This window comes from Aureobasidium namibiae (assembly GCF_000721765.1).
Source record: "Aureobasidium namibiae CBS 147.97 unplaced genomic scaffold scaffold_9, whole genome shotgun sequence".
NCBI lineage: Eukaryota > Fungi > Ascomycota > Dothideomycetes > Dothideales > Saccotheciaceae > Aureobasidium > Aureobasidium namibiae.
Genome location: NW_013581200.1, coordinates 414,976 through 440,239, shown reverse-complemented (window position 1 = coordinate 440,239; position 25,264 = coordinate 414,976). Strand labels below are relative to the sequence as shown.

The 25,264-nt window shown below is 52.9% G+C and overlaps 10 protein-coding genes across 10 annotated transcripts; 6 read left to right on the top strand and 4 right to left on the bottom strand.

Moving 5' to 3' along the window:
- Positions 1-76: 76 nt before the first annotated feature.
- On the top strand, positions 77-1,279 carry M436DRAFT_47563 (uncharacterized protein; the record flags this gene model as incomplete). Its single annotated transcript, XM_013571609.1, has 2 exons — positions 77-509; positions 645-1,279. 2 exons carry the CDS (start codon positions 77-79, stop codon positions 1,277-1,279), a joined length of 1,068 nt encoding a protein of 355 aa, XP_013427063.1.
- Positions 1,280-5,846: 4,567 nt separating this feature from the next.
- Positions 5,847-8,495, top strand: M436DRAFT_73055 (uncharacterized protein; the record flags this gene model as incomplete). The annotated part of the gene is made up of 3 exons (XM_013571794.1): positions 5,847-6,145; positions 6,204-6,612; positions 6,672-8,495. 3 exons carry the CDS (start codon positions 5,847-5,849, stop codon positions 8,493-8,495), a joined length of 2,532 nt encoding a protein of 843 aa, XP_013427248.1.
- A 922-nt stretch (positions 8,496-9,417) lies between these two features.
- M436DRAFT_47676 (uncharacterized protein) lies at positions 9,418-10,075 on the bottom strand (the record flags this gene model as incomplete). Its single annotated transcript, XM_013571626.1, has 2 exons — positions 9,418-9,627; positions 9,806-10,075. The coding sequence occupies 2 exons, from the start codon at positions 10,073-10,075 to the stop codon at positions 9,418-9,420; spliced, it is 480 nt and encodes a 159-aa protein (XP_013427080.1).
- A 690-nt stretch (positions 10,076-10,765) lies between these two features.
- On the bottom strand, positions 10,766-12,511 carry M436DRAFT_82161 (amidophosphoribosyltransferase; the record flags this gene model as incomplete). Its single annotated transcript, XM_013571793.1, has 1 exon — positions 10,766-12,511. One exon carries the CDS (start codon positions 12,509-12,511, stop codon positions 10,766-10,768), a length of 1,746 nt encoding a protein of 581 aa, XP_013427247.1.
- Positions 12,512-13,886: 1,375 nt separating this feature from the next.
- On the top strand, positions 13,887-15,815 carry M436DRAFT_47362 (S-adenosyl-L-methionine-dependent methyltransferase; the record flags this gene model as incomplete). The annotated part of the gene is made up of 1 exon (XM_013571578.1): positions 13,887-15,815. One exon carries the CDS (start codon positions 13,887-13,889, stop codon positions 15,813-15,815), a length of 1,929 nt encoding a protein of 642 aa, XP_013427032.1.
- A 764-nt stretch (positions 15,816-16,579) lies between these two features.
- Positions 16,580-17,041, bottom strand: M436DRAFT_47156 (uncharacterized protein; the record flags this gene model as incomplete). The annotated part of the gene is made up of 1 exon (XM_013571532.1): positions 16,580-17,041. One exon carries the CDS (start codon positions 17,039-17,041, stop codon positions 16,580-16,582), a length of 462 nt encoding a protein of 153 aa, XP_013426986.1.
- A 284-nt stretch (positions 17,042-17,325) lies between these two features.
- Positions 17,326-17,890, top strand: M436DRAFT_64056 (nucleic acid-binding protein; the record flags this gene model as incomplete). The annotated part of the gene is made up of 3 exons (XM_013571687.1): positions 17,326-17,346; positions 17,405-17,483; positions 17,544-17,890. The coding sequence occupies 3 exons, from the start codon at positions 17,326-17,328 to the stop codon at positions 17,888-17,890; spliced, it is 447 nt and encodes a 148-aa protein (XP_013427141.1).
- A 529-nt stretch (positions 17,891-18,419) lies between these two features.
- M436DRAFT_73051 (WH1-domain-containing protein) lies at positions 18,420-20,287 on the top strand (the record flags this gene model as incomplete). The annotated part of the gene is made up of 4 exons (XM_013571792.1): positions 18,420-18,629; positions 18,682-19,463; positions 19,494-20,206; positions 20,259-20,287. 4 exons carry the CDS (start codon positions 18,420-18,422, stop codon positions 20,285-20,287), a joined length of 1,734 nt encoding a protein of 577 aa, XP_013427246.1.
- Positions 20,288-21,062: 775 nt separating this feature from the next.
- On the top strand, positions 21,063-21,941 carry M436DRAFT_73050 (uncharacterized protein; the record flags this gene model as incomplete). The annotated part of the gene is made up of 1 exon (XM_013571791.1): positions 21,063-21,941. The coding sequence occupies one exon, from the start codon at positions 21,063-21,065 to the stop codon at positions 21,939-21,941; it is 879 nt and encodes a 292-aa protein (XP_013427245.1).
- Positions 21,942-22,365: 424 nt separating this feature from the next.
- Positions 22,366-24,054, bottom strand: M436DRAFT_82156 (mannan endo-1,6-alpha-mannosidase; the record flags this gene model as incomplete). Its single annotated transcript, XM_013571790.1, has 7 exons — positions 22,366-22,381; positions 22,437-22,470; positions 22,526-22,611; positions 22,664-22,716; positions 22,769-23,009; positions 23,062-23,914; positions 23,964-24,054. 7 exons carry the CDS (start codon positions 24,052-24,054, stop codon positions 22,366-22,368), a joined length of 1,374 nt encoding a protein of 457 aa, XP_013427244.1.
- Positions 24,055-25,264: the final 1,210 nt, after the last annotated feature.

Sequence of the window (25,264 nt, the reverse complement as noted above, 5' to 3'; positions counted from 1 at the left end):
GCTGTCACAACTCGTATTGTATAAGCAAAGAAATACAAAGTCGTGCATCTCACGGTATCAGACGCCACTCACCAAGATGGACACGCAAGGCCACGAGAAATACATGAAGCCAACTTCAGCATCGCCGGAGTACTACGAACAGGCACCACCACTGCCCCCTCGTACCGCTAGCTCCTCGAACACCCTCCTTGAACAACCATCATATCCAGCTCCTCCTCGGCGAACGAACAGTGTCAGGTCCTCGAATGAAGACATCTCTTCAGCAGTGCATTACACTCGAGATCCACACAAACTGGTGGCTTATCTTATTCCATTTCCGAAGCCAAGTCTCCACGGCATTCCACCTGATGCTATCCCGACCAGATACCTGATCTACACACCTCCGCCTCCTCCTTTGAAAGCACCTCAAGAAGGAGAAAAGGAAGCGAAGATCCACAAGTTGCAACGCAAATGGCAAGAAGAAGTGCGCGCAGCGAAAACATCAACCGCCAAAACCGCGAGCTGGCAGGGTGTGAAAGGCAAAGCCACGAAAGCAATCGACACGGCCATGGGCTGGACGAAGAGCTCCAACCTCGAGTTCATCAACAGGATCGATGTTGACAGCGACAAGGGATCAAAGTCGGATGGAAATGCTGAAGGCGGAGAAACTCACCGTACCGTCGGTCTCGAGGAGATGATCCTGGTCTACAACGCTAGCCTCAAAACCAGTCCAGATCAGCTCAAAGTCGAGTTCGTCGAATCCATGATGCGCAGTAAGAGCAAGGCTCAGCGAGATTCGATCGTCGCCACCGGACTGCTGCCTGTATCTGCCGCGATAGACATCATGCTGACATTGATCTGGCCGTTCGGGGGACTTTTGGAAATCGATGCGGTCTGGGCAACTGCTTCGATCAGAGGCGCAAAAATCTCTCGAAACGTCACCAAACGACTCCACTCCACTTCTACCGGCGGCAAGCATGACGAAGACACTTTGAGACTTTCGTTCCAACCTTCGTCTCGTCTCGAAGTACTGGATAGCTATCTGAAAGCGAGATGCCACGAGAAGGATGCTAAACTTTTCCCATCCTTCGGTATTGCACCGAGCGAGACAGAGTGCCTCCAGGCAATTGGCTGGGCTCCGAGTCAGACTGGTGGCGAGACGAGGAACTGGGAGGATGATCACTGGGAGACTGCAGAGGTCAAGGACGATCTAAAGACCGTCGTAGCCAAGGCAGCAAATGAGTGGAGCAAATGGTGCAAAGCTTACGAGAAGAATCCTGAGAAGGCAGTGAAGAAGTGAAGAGGGACACGTGCTAGCTTCCATGTATTAGTTGCGTAGTTAGTGGGTATCAGACTGACTAGAGATCTTGGCTCGTAGTTTACGCAAGGAGACAAGGTGATAGATACTTCAGTCTTTTATCAGCTCGGACAGCCACTGTAACGCGGCACACACAATGATTCGTGTCGAGTCCAGGTGATTTGTGCCCCAAAAGTCTGCCGGGCGAAAATGGTGGGTTTCAAGTGTTTGGGAATTCAAAGCGAGTGTCCCTATGTCGTTCTCACAGAACCTCCATGAGTGCAAAGGCTGGTCGCGCGTATACTTAGCTATAGCAATGCACAATGTTCTCAACAGCTGGATCGTATCCATCGAGATGCCGATTTGTCCAGGCTCTCTTCGATGGAGCTCGAACTTGAAATTTGTGTCTTTCTACAGCGAGGTCGCCGCTTTAGTCTTTGGAGGATGAGCGTGGGTGTTTCATACTTGAGCACATGGGTAGGAGATGTCATCCAAGTTCCGAGTGCAGGGTTGAGCATTGTTGCGTGTCTAACAGTGGTTCCAGATCAACGATTCCAAGTCTAATAGAACGAATCTATAATACGCTTCTTCCAAGGTAGAGCTCCAGCAGATTTCGAAGGCCGCTAGATCTGGATCTAAATTTCTGTACGTTTGGACGAAAAGTACCGAGAACGGCTATTGTTTCTGAGCCTCAATCACCTAACCTGCAGTTCCTTTCCCATGGCTATTTCGGCGTACGTGAATTTACGCGACTCTCGATGCTTGACTGTGCGATGGAGTATTGGCGATGGAGGCATTACTATTAGAACGTTGGTGACCAAGAAGAGTGTCCAAGAACGAAGGAAAGCCTTCTTGTAAGATGCCAGAAGAGTCGATAGAGATTCGAGTGCAGACATGACATGTGGTATGCCATCATAGTTCACAAATCCCTGGGCCATGGGTGCATTGTTTCCGGTATTTCCTTGCATCGTTGTGGCCAGAAGAATCGACATGATCCACGAGATGATATCCTGCTAGCGTCTGTATCTCTTCTGACCAGACCCGATGTCATTAACCTTGTTAATCCCCTCGTCGGCAGGTTGAATCTGCGTTATTCTGTGGTTGTTGGGAAGTCCAGGACCTCTTTGGTATCCTGCTTTGTTGTACGGGAAGGACTTGAGTGAATCATGGTTGCAAGTTGATGCCCGACTAGAGATCGAAAGGCTTGCTCGACACAGAAGTAGGATGAAGCGGATTCATAACTGTTTGCAAAAGTAGCTCACTGTTGGGGGCGGGGACGATTCTTTGTAGTCATAGAAATGCGCATCGCGTGATTTAGACAGCCACTTGCGGGATGACCTTGTTGGCCACGAGGTGTCAGCTTCCCGAACCTTTCTGGAATGCTTGTTTTATGTTCAAGATCTGTTACCGAGTTACCCACTTACCACCTACCCTAATCGCTAGATAAGAGAGGTTTGACCTGCATATTCAGACGAGCAAAAGCCATGCACTGATAACGCCATCGCAGATAAGCACCAAGACAGCAGGTGCAAGTAGAAGGTTGCGACATCGATGCCTGATAGCAGTGTCTATCTATCTATCCTAGGGGTCATTCTTATCATGTTGTGCTCCGACGCATATATATCAGTAGGCACCGCACGTCTACAACCGCCAACCTTTCCAGAACTCGGTCCTCCCAGAACACGCCACCTTTCTGTCCGAATCAGAAACTGCCCCTAGGATTCAACCAGTAGCCATCGCTAGAGGCAATTCTCAAACGAAACCCCAAGAACCTTGCTCGTTGACATCGAACCACACATCCGCCATTGACTTGGGATCTGGACTGCCTATGCCAAATATCACTGGCTGGCCGCATCCGCGGCCGCATGCAAGCGAACAGCTGCAGCGCGGCCGTCTTGCATGAGCGGAAGCCCACTTTCACATGCCTCGTGTTGCACATTAATCGGATCAGCCACTTCTGTTCAGCCCTTGCCCCAGTCTTTAGAAAGCCAATGTCCACTGACCACACTTGCAAATGGCTACACAAACTCAAGATTGCTATATTGTCGTAGGCGAAAGGGGACGATCAACCCAACTGGTAAGCATCGGCCGGAGCAACCATGTCGCCCGGGTGAAGAGAGGCCACTGCGCAGTTGCGTACAACAACGAATGCGAACGCCTGGCTCCACGCGGCGTCCTGCAGCAAGCACAGGCTAATATCGCCGCGACTGTTTTTCCGATCCACTGTTCCAGGCTTCTCGCCGAGGTAAACGAACGTACGTGCGTGGAACTGCCATGGTTTCATTCGTACGTGACTGACCACAAGGCACGCGAGCAAATCAACAACAAGACAATGACCCTTCCAGCGTCAGTGACCCATTTTGCGACCTACCACCTTATTTTCACCGCATCTCGCCGGCTCAAGGTTTCGAGCTGTCCCTGGACCTGGACTCTGGAGGATGCGAGACCCACTCACCTTATCACGGAGGCTGAAGTAAACGCCATGACAAGCCACGGTTCTTCTTTCTTTCTTCCTTCTTCATTTTTCCTTTTGTTCTCGAGCTTGGGCACTACCAAGAGAGCACCCAGACGTGCCCCCATCCTGCTCCAGTAAGTCGTCGAGTAACACAGAAGACATGACAATGTTGTTTCTGGGGTTCGAAGACATCTCGGGTTCACCGAGCGGATACCGCCCAAGCAGATTACCTATTTCTGGAGAAATTGTAGGTTGAGTTGTCGCGTTTCCTAGCGCCCTCATCCACATGGTTCGGGCGCGGCCATCTCAGAATCACGGGGAAAGAGATCCACATGGTCGTGTGCAAACAAACCTCAGTCAATATAGAGGAATTGTCGTTCCTGAACCGACTGGCGCACTACTCTGGACATGGCGCGTTTCAATGTCAAAGGCCGGACCTTCCGGATTGAAGCGCGTTGACACACTTGAGGGTAAGGAGATGGCAGAGATGGCGAGCGAGTTTCCTAAAACTCGGAACACTCGCGGAAAATTCACATGCGAGAAGTCAAAACGGAAGCGACACACGTAGAGCAAACGGTGGTGGAGCTTGTCTCGTGCATATGCATTTTTTGCTTGTTCGCTTCGCAGGACCATGAAGCATGGTGATCGGCTAGCCATTCACAAGGCATGGCATCGGTAGTTGCGCATGCAAAGGTACTTGGTAAATAGTCGAGTGCTATTGGTGCTAGACAAACTCTTGAGAGTCATGAAGACTAAACATTAAGTATTCAGGCGGAGATTCGGTCAATTCCAGCTTGTACGGCTGCATCCGTCACGAGTCGGAGGATACCAAATCGCTCGTGCCCTGACACTGACAGGATGGAGCAAGGTTCTCAATCCCCAAAGAAATGAACCGAAGATCAGGGTCCATCTCGGGATATCACGGATGGCTCAGCGATGGGTCGATGTGGGGAGTTTAAAGTATCACGCACGGGTCGCAAGGACGTGTCGAGTCAAGAGATGAGCGGGGCGATGGGGGAAAACAGAAGAGAAAGGATAGACAAGAGGATGGCATCAAGGTAAGCCGGTAGAGTGGTGAGTACTGGTTGTACAGGGGCAGTGGGCACAGATGAAAGGGTAGATTGATGGATTGCATGTCGGATATATTGAGAGGCAGGCGATGGACGGGCCTTCCGAGTAGAGTAGAGGGTGAGTTCTCAACCGAGCGGAGCTACAACGGCAAAAAGGGTTGCAGACTCGCAGCGGATAGGGAGTGGGAGGACAAGGTTGAGCCGCAGAGGTGGGTCGGAGCTTGGAGCCTGTCAACGCTGTTACCGTCGTCATTGGGCGTGTTTTGCGACGAGGACATGCAGCGACCCGAGGCGTGGGGGGCTTCATGTCGGCGCTGGATCTGAGCAGGAAAAAGCGTGTCAGCTCAGCAGCAATGCAGGCAGAAGAAAGACAGACTTTGGGGATAGCGGGTGGTCAAAAGGGCAAGTGCATAGCAGGTGTCAAAAGGTGGCAAGGATGCGCGAGACGAGGACGCTCAGATGGAATATAATGATGATAATAAGGGAGAAGTTACAGGATGCGACGGCAGGGACAAGGGCAAGGCGAGAAGGGCTGAGCATGTGGCAGATCCCTGCCCGTCGGTCGGCGCGCGTGGGCGAAGCTAACGGATTGAATCAGCCACATTCAGAGTGCAGGGAGACTAAGTTGACGAAGCGCAAAACAGGCGACCAAGTCGGAGGAGCAAGCGGGTTCGCCCCTAGCAGTAGTGGTGGTGGTAGCAGGAGAAGGCTACTCATGTGCCGGCCCAGTGCTGACCGAGCTCGAATTCGACGTCGAGCCAACCATCATTAGACATACCCACATCCCACCACCCTCGCCCTTTCCCAGCGCGTCATTCGCAACCACAGCTGCTTTACCCTTGGACTTTTGGTCGTTGGCGGTCGATAATTCTTCGAGACAGCGTGTATACACAGCGAACAAGTTGCTCGGACTTGGCCCTACCTGCCTCTCTCTCTCGGTGCGAGAGCCTATGTATTAAACGACAGCCGCGCATCCAACCAAGAGCGTGGGGGCCACCCAAACATGACATCGCCGCGTGCCTTTGCTTCCAACACGGTCGAAACCATGGCACCTTCTTCTTCGACGACCTCTTCGGCCGTCCATTCCCTCACCAGCGCCAGCACGCTGGATTCACCAACAGAGTCGTCGGCGCGGAGGGCGCTGCGGGACAGTGTCTTTGAGAGTGCGACATGGCGGGAACCTGACGCCGAGACGCCTGAGGAACTGCAGCGAAAAGATCCCCTCGGCACGCAGATCTGGAAGCTGTATTCCAAGACCAGGAACACGCTGCCCAACTCGGAGCGCATGGAGAACCTGACCTGGCGAATGATGTCGATGAACCTGAGGCGCGCCCAGCACCAGAGGTATGCCCTCCCCGCCCCGCCCAACAATAAACGAAATGACTCTGACAAGCTCCCACAGCCGCCTAGCCCACGCATACCAGCAGCGTGCCAATGCTCCCAGCGGCATTGCACAGTTAAGACAGTCAGCCGAGGCCCAGTCGCAGTCACAGTCGCACTCGCACTTCCCCATCCCCACCAACGATCACATGAATCTGGACGACTTTATTGTCCCCTCGTCCATTGCCTCCCCCATCAGCCAGCCCTCGCCGCCCGCCTCGTTCGACCCCTCGACGACCACCGTCGACCCCAAGGCCACCCCGACCGGCATTCCTATTCGCCGTCATCAGCAGCTGCAGGACGAGGCCCAGGACGACTTTGTCGTGCGTGCCTCGGCCCCGTCGGTAGCTCCCACAGCCATCAACAAGACGACGGATGAGTTCGGCTACATCCAACGCCATGTGCGCAAGACTAGCATTGACGAACGCAGGGTAACCTACGCCTCCCACTGCTTCCGATACCTATCTCGTTACTGACTTGACTCGAACAGCCACCCAAGCGACGTGCCGATTGCTCACCCCAAGTTCCCCCCGTCACCACTGGCATGCACAACGATGCTCTCCTCAACAACTATTCGCTCGACTCGACCGCCTTCAACCCAGACATGACCCAATCTCAAGTGCCTTTTGGCCTTGACACTTTCGCTTTCGACACGGGTGCCAGCTCGATCCACAACGATCCCTTGCTAACATCGGCCGGCCCTTTCCAGGCCAACTTCAACTTCTCGCCTGTTGGCTCGCCCATGATGAACAACGGCCCCTATGCCAACATGTTCAACCAGTCCGTCATGTCCAACAACTACTGCTCGCCGCCCCAGTCGTCCTACCAGTCTCGTGTCTCGACTCCTCAGCCCATCCCCGAGCACGAGCCTGTCTTCTTCAACACTTCGAGCAGTGTTGATCTCAGGCACCATGCTCACATGAGCAGCTATACCAGCCAGCAGCCCACCCCTGTCGCCAGCATGCAGCCCCAGTACATCTTCAGTCCCAACAACGACAACATGTTCAGTCAGATCTCGGCTCCCGATTCATCCACTTCCTTTACCCAGCCCTCGTCCTTCTCTATGTCGGGCCATGTTGACCCGACCGAGGTCTTGTCGACAGCCATGTCTTTGCCGCGAGGCGACAACATGTTCACCTTCGGTGCTGATTCGGATAATGAAGACGATGAAACCAATATTGCCGACCGCAACAACTTCATGATGCAGACCGACTTCTCGCCTATGGAAGACCCTTCGATGGGCGAGTACAAATGGGAGAGCGGTCTTGCTTCGGGCCAGTATAACTCGCTACCAGCTCGCTACGCTGGACCTCCGGCTCGCAAGGGCGTCACGATTGGCCATACCGAGATGATTCCCTCGCCGCAAGATTGGAGTGTGGGTAGTTTGGGACGTACGCATGGCTCGGCCGCCTCTGTCAGCGAGATTCGCAACCGCGGCAACGACCCCCGTCTCAAGAAGATTCCTCGCACCAGCTCGACTCCAAACGCGGCTGCAATGGCCGCCCAGCATGGCATTTTCTCTGCCCGACCGCAATCTTCACCCTCGTCGCCGCCCGAGTCATCGACAGGCTTCAGCTCCGTTGCACCTTCTCGCCTGGGAAGCCCAAAACCTGGTGACAACAACGGCTTGCCTACAACATGCACAAACTGCTTCACTCAGACCACTCCCTTGTGGCGCCGCAACCCTGAAGGACATCCGCTGTGTAACGCATGTGGCTTGTTCCTTAAGCTCCACGGTGTCGTACGTCCGCTGAGTCTCAAGACAGATGTCATCAAGAAGCGTAACCGCGGCGGAGCGGGCTCTGCAACCATTGGGCCCTCCTCAAGTCGTTCGAAGAAGGTCGCTAGCAGGAAGAACTCGGTCGCTCAAACTCCCGCGACTACTCCCAAACCCATACACGATGCCGATTCTCCCAACACTGCTGGTGGTTCCTCTTCTACAGCCAACACTCCTATTACTCTGACCAATCCTGTTATTGCGCCCAAGACTACTGTAGTGCCTATTGCTCCTGGTCCACCAAAGCCGCAGTTGCCAGCCACAGGACCTGCTCCTACACGCATGGTTGCACCGAAACGCCAGCGCAAACAGAGCAAGGTTGGTAGCTCTCCCCAAGAAATCGAGATGGGCGAGGCGGACGATATCCACACTGCCAACAAACCGAAGGAACTCGCCCAGGCACCTCCGCCTGCCTTCATGTCTACTCAACAGCCAAACATGACCATGAACAATGGTCCTTCTGGATCTTTGGCCAGCACTCCTTCTGGCATGCCCGCCGGTCCCCAAGAATGGGAATGGCTCACCATGAGTCTGTAAGGTGATGAATGCTGGTAACATTGCCAGCCAGCAATTTTCCTGAGAAGTCAACTTTTTTCACTACAAGCAAGACCTGGGCCTGCAAGGGTCAGCGCCCTTGATCAGGCTGCGTCCGGCTGGCATTCTTTTCTGCTTTTGAATTCGATCATATACCCGCCCATATATCGGGCACTGGGCATCCGACCAGGATTGTACCGACGGTCTCTGATGTTTTTGGGATGATCAGGCCGCCATGCACGCGGCCTGCTATGTTGCTTCTTTCTTGGTTTTCAGTTAGGCGTTACGTTTGGGAAGAGGTGGCGCACTGTCTCTGTTTTATTTCTGCGAATGATTCCCTTGTTAGATTGGTGGGCAGGTTTCGGATTGCTATCTCGCGGGATTATCAGATCCTTATGGGTTCTATCTACCCTTAATGAGCCAAGGAAGGGCGTGTTTGCAAGACGATTTGGAGATACTGCCCCGGGCAATGATGGTACCAACACGACTCTGATCTCTTTCACTTCGTCGCCCGGTCGTGTACATGGCCGAACTTCTAGACATGACTTGTTCTGTTTTGTGCGTCACTCAATAGTCAGATAATTTATCTCGTCTATACTTTTACTCCTTGCCGTGCCAGTTTATATGCAATGCTTTGTGTTCAAACTGTATGTCCCTACAGCCTAACTATTGACTGCTGAGACATCATAAGAAGCATATTCCGGTTTGAGTATGGGATCAGAACGGCTTACCAAGAGGTACCTTGAGGGATCCAGATGTAAAGGGCAGTTTCACCGGATTGGAGAGCAGGTTTCATACCATGCTGAATTCTTCCTGGGGTCTCGCTGACTTCGTGCATCAACACATCATAATTCGCTGAAGCTCAAAGACATGCACTCCCGAAGTTCCATACATTGAAGCATCAAGTCTTGCCATGATTACTGCATCATCTTACTCTCCTCTCTAAGGCCTCTACCCGACTTCTGAAAGCCGCTACGATGTCGCGGATGCGTCTTATCTTGTCGAACTCTGCCTCGAGCTCATCGATTTGTCTGAGTAGACTGTGAACCCGAGCGATCTCTGCATTTGCGGCCTGAATAGAGGAGACTGCTCTCGAGCTCTGTCTCTGTACCGACGCTTGCGTTTGACGAGTCAACTCCAAAACACAGTTTTGTCAGTAGATGCTCTCTAAGCATGCCTAATCGCAACGACCAAGAACTGAGCAGCAACAAACAGGATGGAAGACGCAAACACCCCAGCATACATCGAGAGAACACACACGAGAGCAGAACATGTACACAAAAGATGAGAAAGTTTACTCGACGGGTACTTACCAGATCAGCCCTCTGTTGTATACCAGCCATGACATGGTCAAAATAGTTGGCCAGCAGCATCAAGTTACTCGCATCTACCAACACCCTTCCGTTTGCAGCTGCAGTACGCGCAATGCTATTGTTTGCTCTAGACAGTGCGACTTGCTGGTGTCGCTGGAAGGTTGCAATCTCTTCGCCGTTCGTCAAACCCAACTGCGACGGGGCAACCGTGGATGATGCTGTAGGCGCCGCTGCTCGAGACGACGAGGACGAGGGTTTCTTGGACACCATAGACGGAGGCTCATTTTTTGACTTGCATGCGACTGACTATGCTTGGGGATCGGAAGGTTTCGGATACGACTAGATTGCTGATTCAGGTGGTTTGCTCGATGTGTCGATGTCGATGGCTGGGCAACAAGAAAGATGATGATGGCGATGCACGCCCTACAAACTACTGTGGAGCGTGGCATTGCGGCCTCGGTCGTGGGGGTACATACTGCCCTAATCACCACGAACTTCGAAATCAAGAACCAAAGTCCTCCGTGTTGATGCGAATGATCGTCGGTATGACATGTTTGGTGAGTATGTTACACTTGTGAAATTGGGCAACAACATTAGTTGCAATCCTTCCGGCACTGGCAACATGTCCAGAGGTTGAGCAGAGTACTGCAAGCCTCTGTCAGTTGGTTGAGCGATATCCACCCACCGAACCCAACCCACCAGCCACTCCACCACCGTCTCCTTTGTGGGTCAATGTGGATCTAGACATGATTTAAAGAAAACCAGCTATCGATTTATTGCGTGTGTAGCTTTGTAGCCCGAGTGAATTTCATTCTACTTTAGCAACGACAATAATGCTCCTCTTTCCTGCATCTCTATACGAAGGGTGAAATGTAACCTCAGCGCCCGAAACGCCAACCTTGTCTCCTGTTTCTGAAATCCTCCTACCGTTCCAAACGGGGAGTCCCACCAATCCATCATTTAATAATCGTTCAAGTTGTGCAAAGACACATCCTGGCTACCGCGGTGCATCAGACCACCTTTCGGTCTCTTCTCCTCGTCCTCGCCTTCGGCAGTGATCTTGCTGGCAGCTTTGACTTGTTCTTGGTTGCCCTCGTTGGCAGGGACCACGTTGCCCTGGCGGTCGACTTTGACGCCGCCCGCTGCCATGCGCACTTCCTCCTCGCCGGCGGTGCCTTGTCTGACAGCCTCGCGTGCGCTCTCCATAACCTTGAGCTTCTTGGCATCTCCGCGCATGCGTTCAAGATGCTCGAAGTAGTCGTTGTTGACCGGTGTGACATAGGTACCGCAGAAGACGCCAACCTCGAATTTTTGATTCGGGCGTGGACTGGCCTCTGCGCAAGACTCCTCAAGATCTTTGAGCGATTGGTAAACGACGGCATCGGCACCAATCTTTTTGGCAATATCCTGGGAAGTGCTGTGGTGGGCAATGAGCTCCGAAGACGAGGCAAGATCGATACCGTAGATGTGAGCATATGTGATCGGGGGAGCACAACTGGCAAAGAAGACCTGTTTGGCACCGGCCTCCTTGGCCATGAGAACGATCTCGCGACTGGTAGTACCTCTGACGATGCTGTCATCGACGAGAAGCACATTCTTGTCTTGGAACTCAATGGGGATGGCATTGAGCTTGGCACGGACACCCTTTTGACGAGCCTTCTGGTTTGGCATAATGAAAGTGCGGAAAATGTAGCGGTTCTTAACGAAGCCCTGGCAGTAGGGGATCTTGAGGTGTTTGGAAACAGCGTAGGCAGAGATCAGACTGGTCTCGGGAATGGGAATGACGGCATCGATGCTTGCGAGTTGCTCAGGCGAGAGCTGTTGCTTGATGGTCTCGGCGAGGCGGTAGCCCATGAGTTGACGGCTGCGATGGACCGAGATGCCATCAATGACGGACTCGGGGCGGGCGAAGTAGACGTATTCGAAAATGTCGGGAGCGTAATTCAACTCCTTTGCGACTTGAGAGAAGACGGGCTCCTTGCCCTTCTCGATGATGACGGCCTGGCCGGGCTTGATGTCAACAATGTTTTTGTAGCCACATTGCGACAAGGCGACAGATTCGGAGGCCATCATGTAGTCAGTGCCAACGCCGTCGTCCGAAGGCTTGGAGCCGAGAACCATAGGACGAATGCCATAGGCGTCACGGAAACCGATGAGACCGAAACCGGCAAGCATGGCTGTACAGGCCCAGCCACCGGAACAGCGCTTGTACATGCGCTCGAGTGCGGCAAAACAATCGCTGGCGTTGACTCTGGCCTTCTTGGTCTCGTTCAACTCGTTGGCGAAGATGTTCAGCATCAGCTCGCTGTCACTGTCGGTGTTGATGTGTCTGTGAGCGACCTGATCAAGGTACTCTCTCAATTCGGGGGCGTTGATCAGATTGCCGTTGTGGGTGAGGGCAATGCCGTAGGGACTGTTGACGTAGAAAGGCTGGGCTTCCGAGTTTGCGCTGCTACCAGCAGTGGGGTATCTCAAGTGACCAATGCCCATGAAGCCAGGCAGGTCGGCGACGCGCGAGCCGTCGTGGAAGACCTTTGCGGCGAGACCGTTTCCCTTGCACTGGTAGATGCGACCGTTGCGGGTACAGGCGGCAATACCACAGGCATCTTGGCCGCGATGTTGCAGGTAATAAAGAGCCTGGTGGATCTCAGCGGCAGCGTCGAGCGACGAGGGGTTGCCGTGGATAACGCCGAGGATGCCACACATGTTGGTCGGCTATATGATAGAGGGGTGGTGAGGTATAGGGAACGAGGGGTGCTGCAAGAGACTCGAGGTTAGCTAGACTGAAGCAAGTAGACAAGAGTCGTGCTAGGTCGTGTGCTCAAGGTGTTGCTCAGTTCTAGAAAATGTGTTCATGAAAGATCACTAGTCTAACATCTATTTTTTACTTCTGATCTCATCCGTGCAAGGTGATTGGCGATAAGGGAAAAAGTCTGCAACTTACGAGTCAAGGCGGGCTTGCGGGACAGTCGATGAACAAGCGTAAGAGTGGCGACGAAGTCAGTGTTGACTGGACATGGGCCTGACCAGAGGTACAGGAAAAAGAAGAGGGCGGATGCCTTGAAGGGGCACTTGGAGACGACATTTGTGTAGGAAAGAAGAAGCTTCCAAAGCGAAAAAAATGGTTCACCCAGCGAGCGTTGCCGGAGCCCCCGCCAATCCTCTCGGACCCTCCCGTCTCTCTTGGCTCTTTCCGACACCGGGTCCACGGTCCGCGCACGTGGGGTCTGCTCTTCACTTTGTCCTAGACTCCTAGCACTTCGTCTCTCAGACACATCCCTTTCATTGATTCCGTGACACGTCTCCATGTATACGAGAATGCTGATCCGGTTCAGTCTGCAGATGGTAGGTGTCTGGCTTTCGTACAAAGCGCTTGTGAAAGCACTTGACCTCTAGGGCTCTAATGAGACAAAAGCCGAGAGAAGAGTATCATGTCGATAGTCGGTTTATATGGTGTCAATGAAAGATGCTTCTTCCTTCACTTGATTCTATCAAAGTCTCCGTACCTCTCCTTCTCTAGAGTATCCCTCCTTTCGGTCTTCTCTTTTGGATCCCGTATCTCCACCATAGTCCCTCCGCTCCATCTCTTTCCACAACACTCATCCTTTCAAGCTTTCCACACCTTGTCTTCTTTCTCCCTCAGAGCCTGCCTCTTGCAGACTTCCCCTTCTTCCTTTTCACCTCTGCGCGTACGCACCCTTTTACCTGTTTCGAAGCATCAGCAATCCTTTGAAAGCGTGCCTGTCCGCAAGCCTCTTTCTTCGACAACTGCTAGCTGGACGACCTTTCGGTCTCTGTCATCTGCAAACTTCACTTTACCATCTCTTGTTCTGCCTCTTCTTTTTAAGTCAATCCAACGCGCTCCATAAAGTTCCGCCTCTCTCCTCAACCACACTCTGCCATCAACTCCCGTCCACCTTCAACGACCGCTTCCAATCGTCAAGCACTCCTGGTCCTATCTTCACAGCTGTCAGCTATGCGCAGACCGTCTGCCGCCCCTAGCCGTCCCGGCACTTCGGACCGTGAGTGAATCTCACAGATCTTGTGCTTGCCTTCACTAACAACCATAACAGAGCCAATCATGATCGATGGTGATGATGATATCGACTACCTAGGCACGACCGTCTATGATGCAATCACCGTTGACGACGTCGAAGTTGATGTTGAGGACGACGTACATTTCATCTCTGAGCGAGGACCCGTTGTCGACAATGAGGTCCGCTGGGGTGCGCCCAAACCCCCACGTCCTCGCAGAACTACCAAGAGACAGGTGAGACCTTTCGTTGCCTACGAGCCTAGAATCAAGCCCGTCATCAACGCGTCCTTCCTTGAAGGACATTGGATCACAGACACTTTCTGTCTCGTTCCTGGTCTCGTTGTCGAGCTCAGAGAAGATCCTAGCGCACCTTTCAAATGCGGAGACTTTCTCAAGATCACAAAGATCTATGAAGATCTGGACACTCACGCAATCTATCTTAGAGGTCTTCTATACCGTCGTTCAAAAACTCTAGACGGTATGCTCCCAAAGAAGCTCAATGAAGTCTACCAGGTGCTGCAACAGAACATGGAAGATTCTCGTAGCATTCACATGCAATCTCTTCACGATGTTTCTGCGAGTCTAGTCGTCCGCACCCGTTGTTTAAAACACACCAACACTCCGTTCCCAGAGAACAGCTTTCGCAAGCTTGAGGATATGCATGGACAGTCAAAGGATTTTGTTCTAGACCATGCACAGCTCACATGCCGTTGGAAGAGACTGTTCCAATACACCTCTCACGTGGATCTCATGACTGGTCATCAACAGATGCAGGCTATTCAAAGACTCGACTACACCGAATGTGACAAGGGACTTCGTGTACCAGATGCTGTGCTACGTGCAGCTGTCCCCCGAGTTGAATCAGACCTTACCGTTGTCGATCTGACTGCGGAAGAAGCAGCAGATCAAGGTAATCAACAGCTCTCAAAGCTATCAAGCATGCTTAACAACATGCATATCTCAAGTACCGACACGGCATATACATTTGGTGACTATTACTGCGGAGCAGGAGGTATCTCTGTCGGAGCCAGAGAGGCGGGCTTCAAGGTCGTTTACGGAGTCGACCACGACCCAGATGCTTGCGCCACGTATCGACTGAACTTCCCTGGTACGAGAGTCTATGAGGAGGATGTTCATGACAATCTTACGGCTAGATCACACGAGACCGCCCATGTACGCTGCGTGCATATGTCCACTGTGTGTAAGACCGTGTCTTGTGCCTATACCGTAAGAGGCAGGAACCACGACGCCAACGAGGCAACTCTCTTCACCATCTCGGACATCCTTCGTAAAGCTACGCCTATGGTTGCTACACTCGAGCAGACCTTTGGCGCTCTCCACAAGGGCAAGATGCAGCTCTTTAACGCCTTCGTCTGGCAATTTACTTCCATGAATTATTCGGTCAAGTGGGCTCTCCATACTCTCTCTGAGTACGGCGTACCTCAAGCACGCAAGCGCCTTATCATGATTGCTGCGTGTCCCGGACATCCCTTACCCGAATTTCCCATGCCTACGCACGCAATGACGCCCGAATGCCCTGTTCCCGGCTTGAAGCCTTCGGTGACCATTGCCGATGCACTCAGACAAATTCGTCGTGGCACCCCGAATCACAACCCCGACGATCACACCGACAGGAACTTTGCGCCGTACAGTCCCGACCAACTGGTTAGAGGTTGCATTACCACCAGTGGTGGTCAAAATAACTGGCACCCAAGTGGTAAGCGCTTTCTCACCGAGCGCGAGTACGCATGTCTCCAAACCTTCCCTCTGGATCACATATTCGTTGGTAACAGATCTTCTGTCATTCGACAGGTCGGAAATGCCGTTCCACCAGCTTTCTCGCAGAAGCTCTTCGCCAGCATCCGCAAATGTTTCGAAGAAGTGGACAGAATGGACCGCGAGCATGCTAGAGCCATTCAGCTGGATGACGACGAGGACATGGATGACGGCAGAATTGTTGTGGATCTGACTTGATCGGTCTCCATCTCGAATACCAACACGAACGTACTACTGACCAACCCATTTCTTTACTTGCCTATTTCCTTCCTCCGCGATCCAAGACCACTGACAAAAACTCGAAACACGAAAAACAGAGACCACACGGTCAAATTGCTCTTCCATAATTGCACGTTTTCCTTTGTTCACCACTGCTGCAATTCCATGCAATGATTTTTTTTCCAGCCAAGAGCCATAATTACTGTTGCTGCCGTCGGGAGTGTGAAGGGGGAACCGTGAATAGCAATGAAATCATTTCCTTCCCTTTAAAAGTGCCAAAGTCTGTAATTATCGTTTCCACCACGAAAGTATCAAGGCACACATGCGCTACAAAAAGACATAAAGCTTTCTCAGTCCTCATAGACGAAAGAATCTTCTTTATCTGTGATTGCAGGGCAACGGGCATGAATGACTCAGTGCAGTGTCATTGACTGACAATTGGCTATACATGCACTTTGCAAAAGGCCGCAGTTACGTAAGGTATGTGCTCGTAACTGACCACATGGAGGATTATATGAGGTGGAGGAACGGTCCCAATGCACAAAGCCATGAGCACCAGCTCGCAACTTACAAGATGATCCCAGGGGTATAATATGTGACAGGCCTTAGCAACGTCGATTGTTGGGACGCCGTCTGGTGGTCTTTATGAACAAAAGCCATCCTTCTGGAATGACTAGCACTTGCTCATGCGTCGCAAACATGAGCTCGAGATTGCACCAATACAATAGCAAATAGACTATACGCTATCGTGTTGGTCTCTGGCGGGAAAACACATTCTTCCGCAGAATCGAGCTGCAGATATGCCGCACATCTTGTACCGAAGCAGTGAGTGCAGGTGGGAGAATAGTAATGGCCAAGGCACCAGTAAGCGGCGACTTCAGCCTGGAAGGGACAAGAGGTTCACCCCACCTGTTGAAGCCAGAGTTCTTCAACTCATCTATGAGGGTGTCGCGAAACCTTCTGGTGACCCAAGAACGTATGGTGCGTTTCTTTGAGATGGAGAGCGGGGTCCTGATGATCCAGTGCAATCGCTTTGGATTCCATTCGTCAAGGCGGCGTGAGAAGGGAATATTCAAAGGGTGACGTTCGTCTTTGACAATGGTATCGGTAGCAGTAAACGTGGTGCAATTGACGGGCCTGGGAAAGGGCTCGAAGCGAGCGCTGAACAGGGTGTTGAGATTTCGCTGCGGTGGTATGCGCGACATTGAGTTGACGAGTGTGAAAGAAGCGATAGGAAATGTTGAACAATGAATGAGCGAATTGAAAGAGCAAGTCGACAACGACGGGAGTGATTGTTAGGCGCTGGCCAAGAGATTTGGCAGACTCTGAATCCCCCACGCCCATGCGACTTCAGATGCGTCACAGCGACCGCCCCTCCTTCTTTTCCACAACCACACAACACTCTATCCTCGACTTTTTCCCGCTCTCTCACACCCAGGCAACGAAGCCGCACTAGACACGCTCCAGATACTCCAGCGACACATTCGCCATGCCCAAGAACAAGGGAAAGGTATGCGCGCCGCAAACACTGAGAAAAAAACGCCCGCTGACTGGCCTGTGCCATATAGGGTGGTAAGAACCGCAGAAGAGGAAAGAACGAGAACGACAACGAGAAGCGCGAGCTCACCTTTAAGGAGGAGGGTCAGGGTATGTCACACGGGACGAGCGACAAGGCGCACAGGACACGAGACTGACCCAAGAGTGCAGAGTATGCCCAAGTCGTCAAGATGCTGGGCAACGGCAGACTGGAAGCACAGTGTTTCGACGGCGAGAAGAGACTAGGACACATCCGCGGCAAGCTGCGAAAGAAGGTGTGGATCAACCAGGGCGACATCATCCTCCTGTCGCTGCGCGACTACCAGGACGAAAAGGGCGACGTCATCCTCAAGTACAACGCCGACGAAGCACGAAGCTTGAAGGCATACGGCGAGCTGCCCGAGTCGGCCAAGATCAACGAGACCGACACATACGGCGGCGAGGAGGAGGGCATCGGCTTCGACTTTGGCGAGGACGAGAGCGAGAGCGGCGGCGAGGTCGACATTGACGACATCTAGGGGCTCGACCAGGGCTCTGAGAGCCAGCTGGCGGGCGGCCATAACATGGCTGGATGGAGTGGCCAGGCGACTTTCACCATTTCAAGCAGCGTTGGGCGTCTTTTTTGTTTTCACGAGCATCTTCCTTCAAACTGGGTCTCTGACGCCGCCGCCGGGCTGGCAAAAATGAAGTTTCTTTTACTACCTGATTCTACTAGCTGACGAATGCAATGCCATGACAAGACAAGACCAAACAAGCATGTGAAGATTTGATCATATCCATAACAACTGATGTACAAAACAGACACCTCAGGAATAATCGCAGACAGTCGACACGCGATTGGGCGGCAAGTCGCAGCAGGGCAAAATTGGAGTGCGGAAGCGGCGGGGCTCGGCGGTCGACGCGTGGAAAGAGAGGCTGGTGCTCTGGTCGGTCCTCCGCGACTGACGTACCGCTGCTCTACCACTTGACTGTGTCGAGTTTCACCATCTTTCCACAACCCGTGCCTGTCACTGCCGACTGACACATGCCCATCCTCCCATCCTGACCATGCCCTCCATCCTAAACGACGATGACAAGCAGAATGTCAAGCGACAGGTCCCCAAGGCGTCCAACAAGATCCACGCCGTCGCTGTCGCCAAACTGTACATTGCATATCCAAACCACAACAGATGGCAGTATACCGGTCTGCAGGGCGCTATAGTCCTCGCCAACGACCTCGTCGGCAACACCTTCTGGATCAAGATGGTCGACGTCTCGGTACGCTGTCTCCCATTCAGCATGCCATCTCTCGCGACTAACCATCTCTCAGCCCTCGAACCGCGGCGTCGTCTGGGACCAGGAAATCTACGACACCTTCCAGTACAACCAGGACCGTACCTTCTTCCACACGTTCGAGCTCGAAGACTGTCTGGCCGGCCTGTCGTTTTCAGATGAGAAGGAAGCCAAGCAGTTCAAGAAGAAGATGGACGAACGCGAGAAGAATGCACACAAGAACACAAAGAACAAGCCATTTGGCAGTGGGGGCGGCACGAACAAGGATTATGCTGCTGCCAGTGGACCTGGTGCTGGCTCGACTAGATCCCGTTTCGGACTCAGCAGTCTGCTACCCGGACACCGCCATTCGCAGGCTCCTCAGCCTCCAGCTCAATCCATTATTCCACCACGCGAAATGACTATCACTCACGCTGCACCTGCTCGGTCTACGCCATCTCACAATCTGGACCTGTCGGATCCTGCCGTACAGGAAGTGCTCAACCAGCTGCTGTCCATGGGCATTACCGAGGACCAGCTGGAGGAGCACGCTGGCTTCATCCAGACCTACCTCGAGCAACACAAGGCTAGCGCCGCTGCCGAGGAAGAACGCAAGGCTCGGGCACCGCCACCACCTCCGCCTGTAGCTGCACAAATGTCCCCCCAAACCACTGGAGGAAGTGGAAGCAATTCGAGACGTGGGCCTCCGCCTGCGCCGCCACAACCTAGGAGGGGCGCCGCACCAGCGAGGCCACCGTCTCCCTCTCCTTCACCGCCACGCGCTCCCTCGCCGCCTCGACCCATGTTCCGTGCTCCTCCTCCGATCGCCGACGCCGGAAAGTACGCCAATACTCCTGCACCGCCTGCCAGATCCAGGGCGTCGTCTTCTGTTGCTCCTCCGCCCCCACCACGTGTACCCACGAAGACACCCGCAGACGAAGCCTCATCGTCCAGATTCGGCGTTCCTCCTCCTTTCGCTGGCTCTCGTGTTCCTTCTGGCCCTCCTCCTACCCCTGCTCGAGGTTCTGTGCCACCACCCCCTCCTGCGAGGAACAATATCGCCTCTCCCGGTATTCCTATGCCGCCACCATTACCTCCCAAAACTCCAAATTCGGCCGCTCCTCCTCCACCGCCGCTCCCCCCACCGTCAGCTCGTCCCGTTCCGCCTCCTCCAGGAGCTGGCAGTCTGCCACCTCCCCCTCCTCCTCTCCCTCCGTCTTCTGGAAGCGCTCCCCCGCCTCCGCCACCAATGCCTCCAATGGGCGGTGCTCCTCCACCTCCCCCATTGCCTCCAGGCCGTGCTCCTCCCGGCGGAGATGCTCCGGCACCCCCACCATTGCCTCCTGTTGGTGGTGGCGGCGGTAGAGACGATCTTTTGGCTTCCATCCGAGGCGGTGCCCGTCTCAAGAAGGTATCTGATCAAGAGAAGAAGGACCGCAGCGCTGCAGCAGTACCGGGCGGTGAACCTGCTGCGTCGAGCGGTCCAAGTAGTAATGGTGGCGGCGGCGATGCTGCTGGTGGTGGTCTTGCTGGTGCTTTGGCCAGTGCGCTTGCTGCCAGGAAGTCTAAAGTCAGCCATAGTGGTAAGTGTTGCTTGTGATATGTTGGTGGTGACCATATGCTAACGATTTGCAGATGATGAAGACGACAAGGATGACTGGTAAATTATGCCTACACCACCATCAGACAGTTAGCATCAATCAAGCTCATTCTGGTATCATCTCCGAGGCCTTTCACTGAATCGTGGCCGTATATGTTACCAATGGGCAGTCAGCATCGTTCTACACACTTCAGAATCGAGTATCCTTACAATGTCTCGGTTGGCCGGAACTCTAGTATACTGAAGAAATCGGCACCCTGAAGCAAAGTATAGTTAGCATGATGCATAAAAATGCATGGCAAGCACATCTTACACTATATGTGTGTGCGCTTTATTGCTCATATGCAATGTGTTTCATCGGTCTACTATATATCACGGCTCTGGTAGCAATCTCAGACGGTACAAACATCTTACCAGTGATGGTGCAAAATCACAATTCTTTTTCAAGACAAATAGTGGTCTATGTCCTGTGGATGTAACGGCTCCATTTTGGTTCTGCTCTCTTATAGGACGTATACGTTACGGGCACTTTGAATATATCTTATATGCTTGATGTGTCAAAACTCCAAATGTTTCTCCGACTTTGCTAAGAAATCATTCCACGCGGGAGGGATGTAATCTACCATCGAGCATAAGCTCCTACTGGCTGTATATCATGTGCTACCCGACCAATATCAGTAGATTACAAGTGATTGAATAATCTAGACGATATCTCATAGAGCTATTAAAGGTTGATGTTGGAGTCAGGGTGGCCCTACCGACATGAGATGGGTTGAGCACAACTCAGCTCAAGATATTCCTGCCAGAACGCGCTCACTCCATCACAACGTACACAAACGATGAACAACCTAAGGAACAGTCTGACGCGGAATCTGCGATCCATCCGCCAAACAAGGAATGCATCCACATCCAACCCGAATCCCAATGCAGCGCCGTCCATGCTTCGCAAATACCGCGGCGTCATACTGTGGACATCAGTCGGCCTGGCGGTAGGCGGCACAACCGGCACAATGGTCTCGCACACGATCGCCCCTCCACCGCATCCGCTACCAGGAACACACGAAGATGGCATCCTCATGCAAGACCTCAACACCCGTATCGACTCCGAATTCAAAGTCAAGGTGCTGCGAGGAAAGTGCACAGCCGTGGCGGCGAGCTTGCGCGGCGACGAAGGCGTTTGGCGCGAACTGGATCCCAAGACCTTGGACGGCTCGCTCGTAAAAGATTCGTTGGCCGGAGCTCGTTCGCTGGGTGTTCAACGTGTCTTCTGGAATGAGAAGGAGCATGAGTTGGTTGCTGTGGTCTGGTTTGGGGGTGCCATGTCTGGATGGCCCGGCGTGACACACGGTGGAGGTATTGCGACTGTCCTCGCAGATAAGATGACATTGGCTGCTCGTCTCACAAAAGGCATTGCTCCTGCTCAGGACTCTTCTCACGGTCCCTCGGAGCCGACGCGTCTTGACTTGACATACAAAAAGCCTACGTATGCTAATGCCTTTTACGTCGTGCGTGCAGTGCCCAGGTACGGTGCCTTCGAGACACTATCGCCCAACGACATGGAGGTTGATGCCCAGCTCGAGACTTTGGACGGCACCGTATGTGTGCAGGTCAAGGGTGTTGTCCCTGTCTCCGAGGGGAAAAGTGCCATCAAATCTTCCATCCAGAGCCTGACTCCAGCAAAGTCGTGGCTAGGCTGGACCTCTCGCTCAGACACATGAGCACAAGTCTAAGATTCAGAGCAATACCAATTCTAACACGAGACTCAGCACTCTGATGTAACACATCTGAACCCCGATTACTACAGTCGATTCGGAAATGCGCTTCACCTCGACATTTACAACTTCGGTTTGGATTGCAAATCGACTGTAGCAGTGGAGATTGGCTCTCGATAATCTGTGGCTGAATACATGGACCCAACCCCAGCATGGCTTGATCGCGGAAATCAAGGCATTGTAGAGGATCGGAACAAATTGGTATGGTAGAAGGGAAGAAGAAACTCCTAAATGCAACCTTCCACCCACTCCAGAACGCCCCATTACCTCATAGTTAATCCAGATAAAAATGTTCCGTTGAAAACCCTAGGACCCGTGTCGCATTATCGTACATAATATGCATGTACTGTAAGACCTGTTTCGGCGTCAATCATGCAATCATCCACCTAGATAATAATGTTAGCCGACCGAATCATCACACTTGTATTGTTCTGAACTTACCATGCGCCTCCAACGAGAGCCACAAGAATCAGCGCTTTGAGACGACATTAGCATTCTCACGTGGAGCTTCAGATATTCTGTGGACCAACCTGTAACGATACCAGCACCAGCCCTGTCACTCGTTTCGATGGCTGCGGGCATAGCAATCGGATTCGAGTCACCTCCGCTTCCAGCACTGGAGGAAACTGGTCAGCTGCCAGTAACTGTTTCTGAGAGTCGTTACTTACTTGGGATTGCCTTGCGAGGTTCCACCAGTGGAGTTGGACACAGGCCCTTGAACCTGGGGAATATTAGCACGGAATTCTCAATAGACTTGTAGACAGAGGACGTACTCTATCAATCAGGTTGGACTGAATGACCTCGAGAGCGGACATTTGCTGGCCAACACCAGTAGCGCCATCCCAGACCCCGTTGTTCCACCAGCGGGTTCCGCACGTCGTGCCATCGTCTCCACCGCTGCAGGACAGAGCCGCAGCTTGGGCGGATGCCGCGAGATAAGGCTTGATGTCATCATAGAGCCATGGTGCTACCTTGGTAGAAGCGGCCATCCAGCGTGACAAGTAGGCTTTGAAACTGCTCACGGTCAGTACATGTAACACCTAGACGCGACAAAGACAGGTCTTACCTGAGTTGATCAACGTTGCAGTTGTTGTTCGGTTCACAGGCTACCTCGAACATGATCTGTCCAGCAGCCTGACCACCCTGGCTGGTGAAGAAGACATGGGTTGCGTTCCAGATGCCAAGAGTGCGCTCTCTCCAGAGATCGCTTTGAGTGACATTCCACATGGTGGCAGCTCCCAGAAGGAAAACACCAGCGTTGTAAGACCATTGGATATGGTTGAGCTCGGTGCAGTTGATCGTGTCGTCGCTACCATCGTAGAAATAGTAGTCATCGCTCATCAGACCGACGGCGCGAGTCCACTCGAAAGTCTTTTCAGCCCACTCGGCATAGGTCTGGTTACCGGTGTAAGCAGCGAGACGTGCAGCGATGTTGAAGAAAGCGCCGTTGGAGATTGTGTTTTTGTAGTCGTAGCCGTTGTTGAAGGTGAAGATCTGCCACCTCAAACCTCCGCCACATGTCGAGGGATCCCAACGCAAAGCTTGACTGTTGAAGACGGCCTGAGCAAGAGCAAGCCATTGAGGCTGGTCGGAAGGGGGATTCGGAAACTTGAGCTCGGCTGCAGACATGGCAGCCATTCCCCAGAAGGCTTGATCATCGTTACCGAGCGACTTGCTCTGGTTGCTGGGCATGTAGTTGTCCTTGTCACCGACCTGGAAGAGCAGAGCCTGAGTAGTGACATCGTTGTAGCTCGTGTCACCAGTATAGTACCAGTAGTCGATCAGAGAGCCGAACATGGCGCCTGCTTCCCACCAGTAGTATGGACCGGGAAGCAATCCAGGAATGCCACCAGTGACGTTTCCAGAGTAGAATTTCATCATGCCATTAGCAATGGTAGAGGCGGCTGACTTGATTGAGTCTGTCGCGGTTAGTGGATTCGTGAGTGCATGGCGGCGGGGAGCCCTCACCTTCGCTAGTCAGATCGACGGTGATGGCGGCACATGGCAGTATTGCGAAGGCGGCGCAAGATAGGCCGGACAGTATGGATGAAGGACGCATGGTTGTTGTTGCAGCAATGTGTAGTATGCAGATAGATTAGACTCGGCACGCGCCGTGGGCAGGCGGCTGAAGATGAAGCTGATGTGGGTGATGAATGTTGGGTATAGTGCCAATGATGGAGGACGGAGTTGTTGCAGCACGACAAGAGAATTGACTAGACTAGTATCCGGGGCATCCAATAACGGTTAACCAAGCTTGCGGTTTGGATGGTGACGTCGATCGAAGAGAGGGAGAGCTGAGGGCGGCAAACGCTGGGAGGCGCACCACCGTACGGCAGATGGCTCGATCGAGAGCGGAGAAAGGACTGATGCCACGGAGGCAAGAGAAATGGATGGTTAGCGAGAGTGGTGTCGGTGGTGGATAGGATGGCGGAGAAGAAGGAAAGGAAACAAAGCAGCATGCACATGAGCATGAGCGTGATGCATCTATTAGTCTAGCCATCACGCGGCGCACGGATGGAGATGGCTTTTCTGGGCGCCGATTGCCAGAACCCCACGCTGGACTGGCCGCTCTCCACACTCTAGTGACAGATCGACCACCATATCCGCCATTTGTGCATTTTCTTTTCTGCGTCAGGCCAGACCCTCTATTCAATCTATCTTGAACCAGCTGTCGAATCCTACTGCAAACATTTCGCACATCTACAGACTGTATTCTCGAATTCCACGATTCCTGGGAGCGCCAAACATGGACGCGTATGGACCCAAGGCTCACACGAGAGGATTGCAGGTGGCGCCGAGGCTGACAAGAAGAATTCTGGTAGAAGCCAAGCACCCGGCACCTTCAACACAAAGAGTTTTCGTGTCATTTGCTGTTGCCAATGCCCGACGCAATAATGCGCGACTCGCAGTCCATAGAGGCAGTGCACATATTCCCCTGAGACTCATATTGGACAGAAGATCCAAGGACTGTTTTGACCTTCATGTGTTGGGACAGCAACCAGCATTGGCACGTGATGTACCTAAGCCTGCCGGGATCTTGTTGCAACCGTGAGCCGGTTACGGCATTTCTTACCGTGGTGGTTGCTGCCGTCAGCGGCTTGTCTCTTTACAACATGTGCAAAGAAGCACATGGTAGACGAGAAAGCGCCCTGATTGCTCCAAGCCGACAATGGAATGGTGTTTGATCCATGTTATCGGATGATGGGTGCGGCCTGGAGTGGAACAAAGCACAGAACTGTTCAAAGCACTGGAAATCAATAGCAGACGAC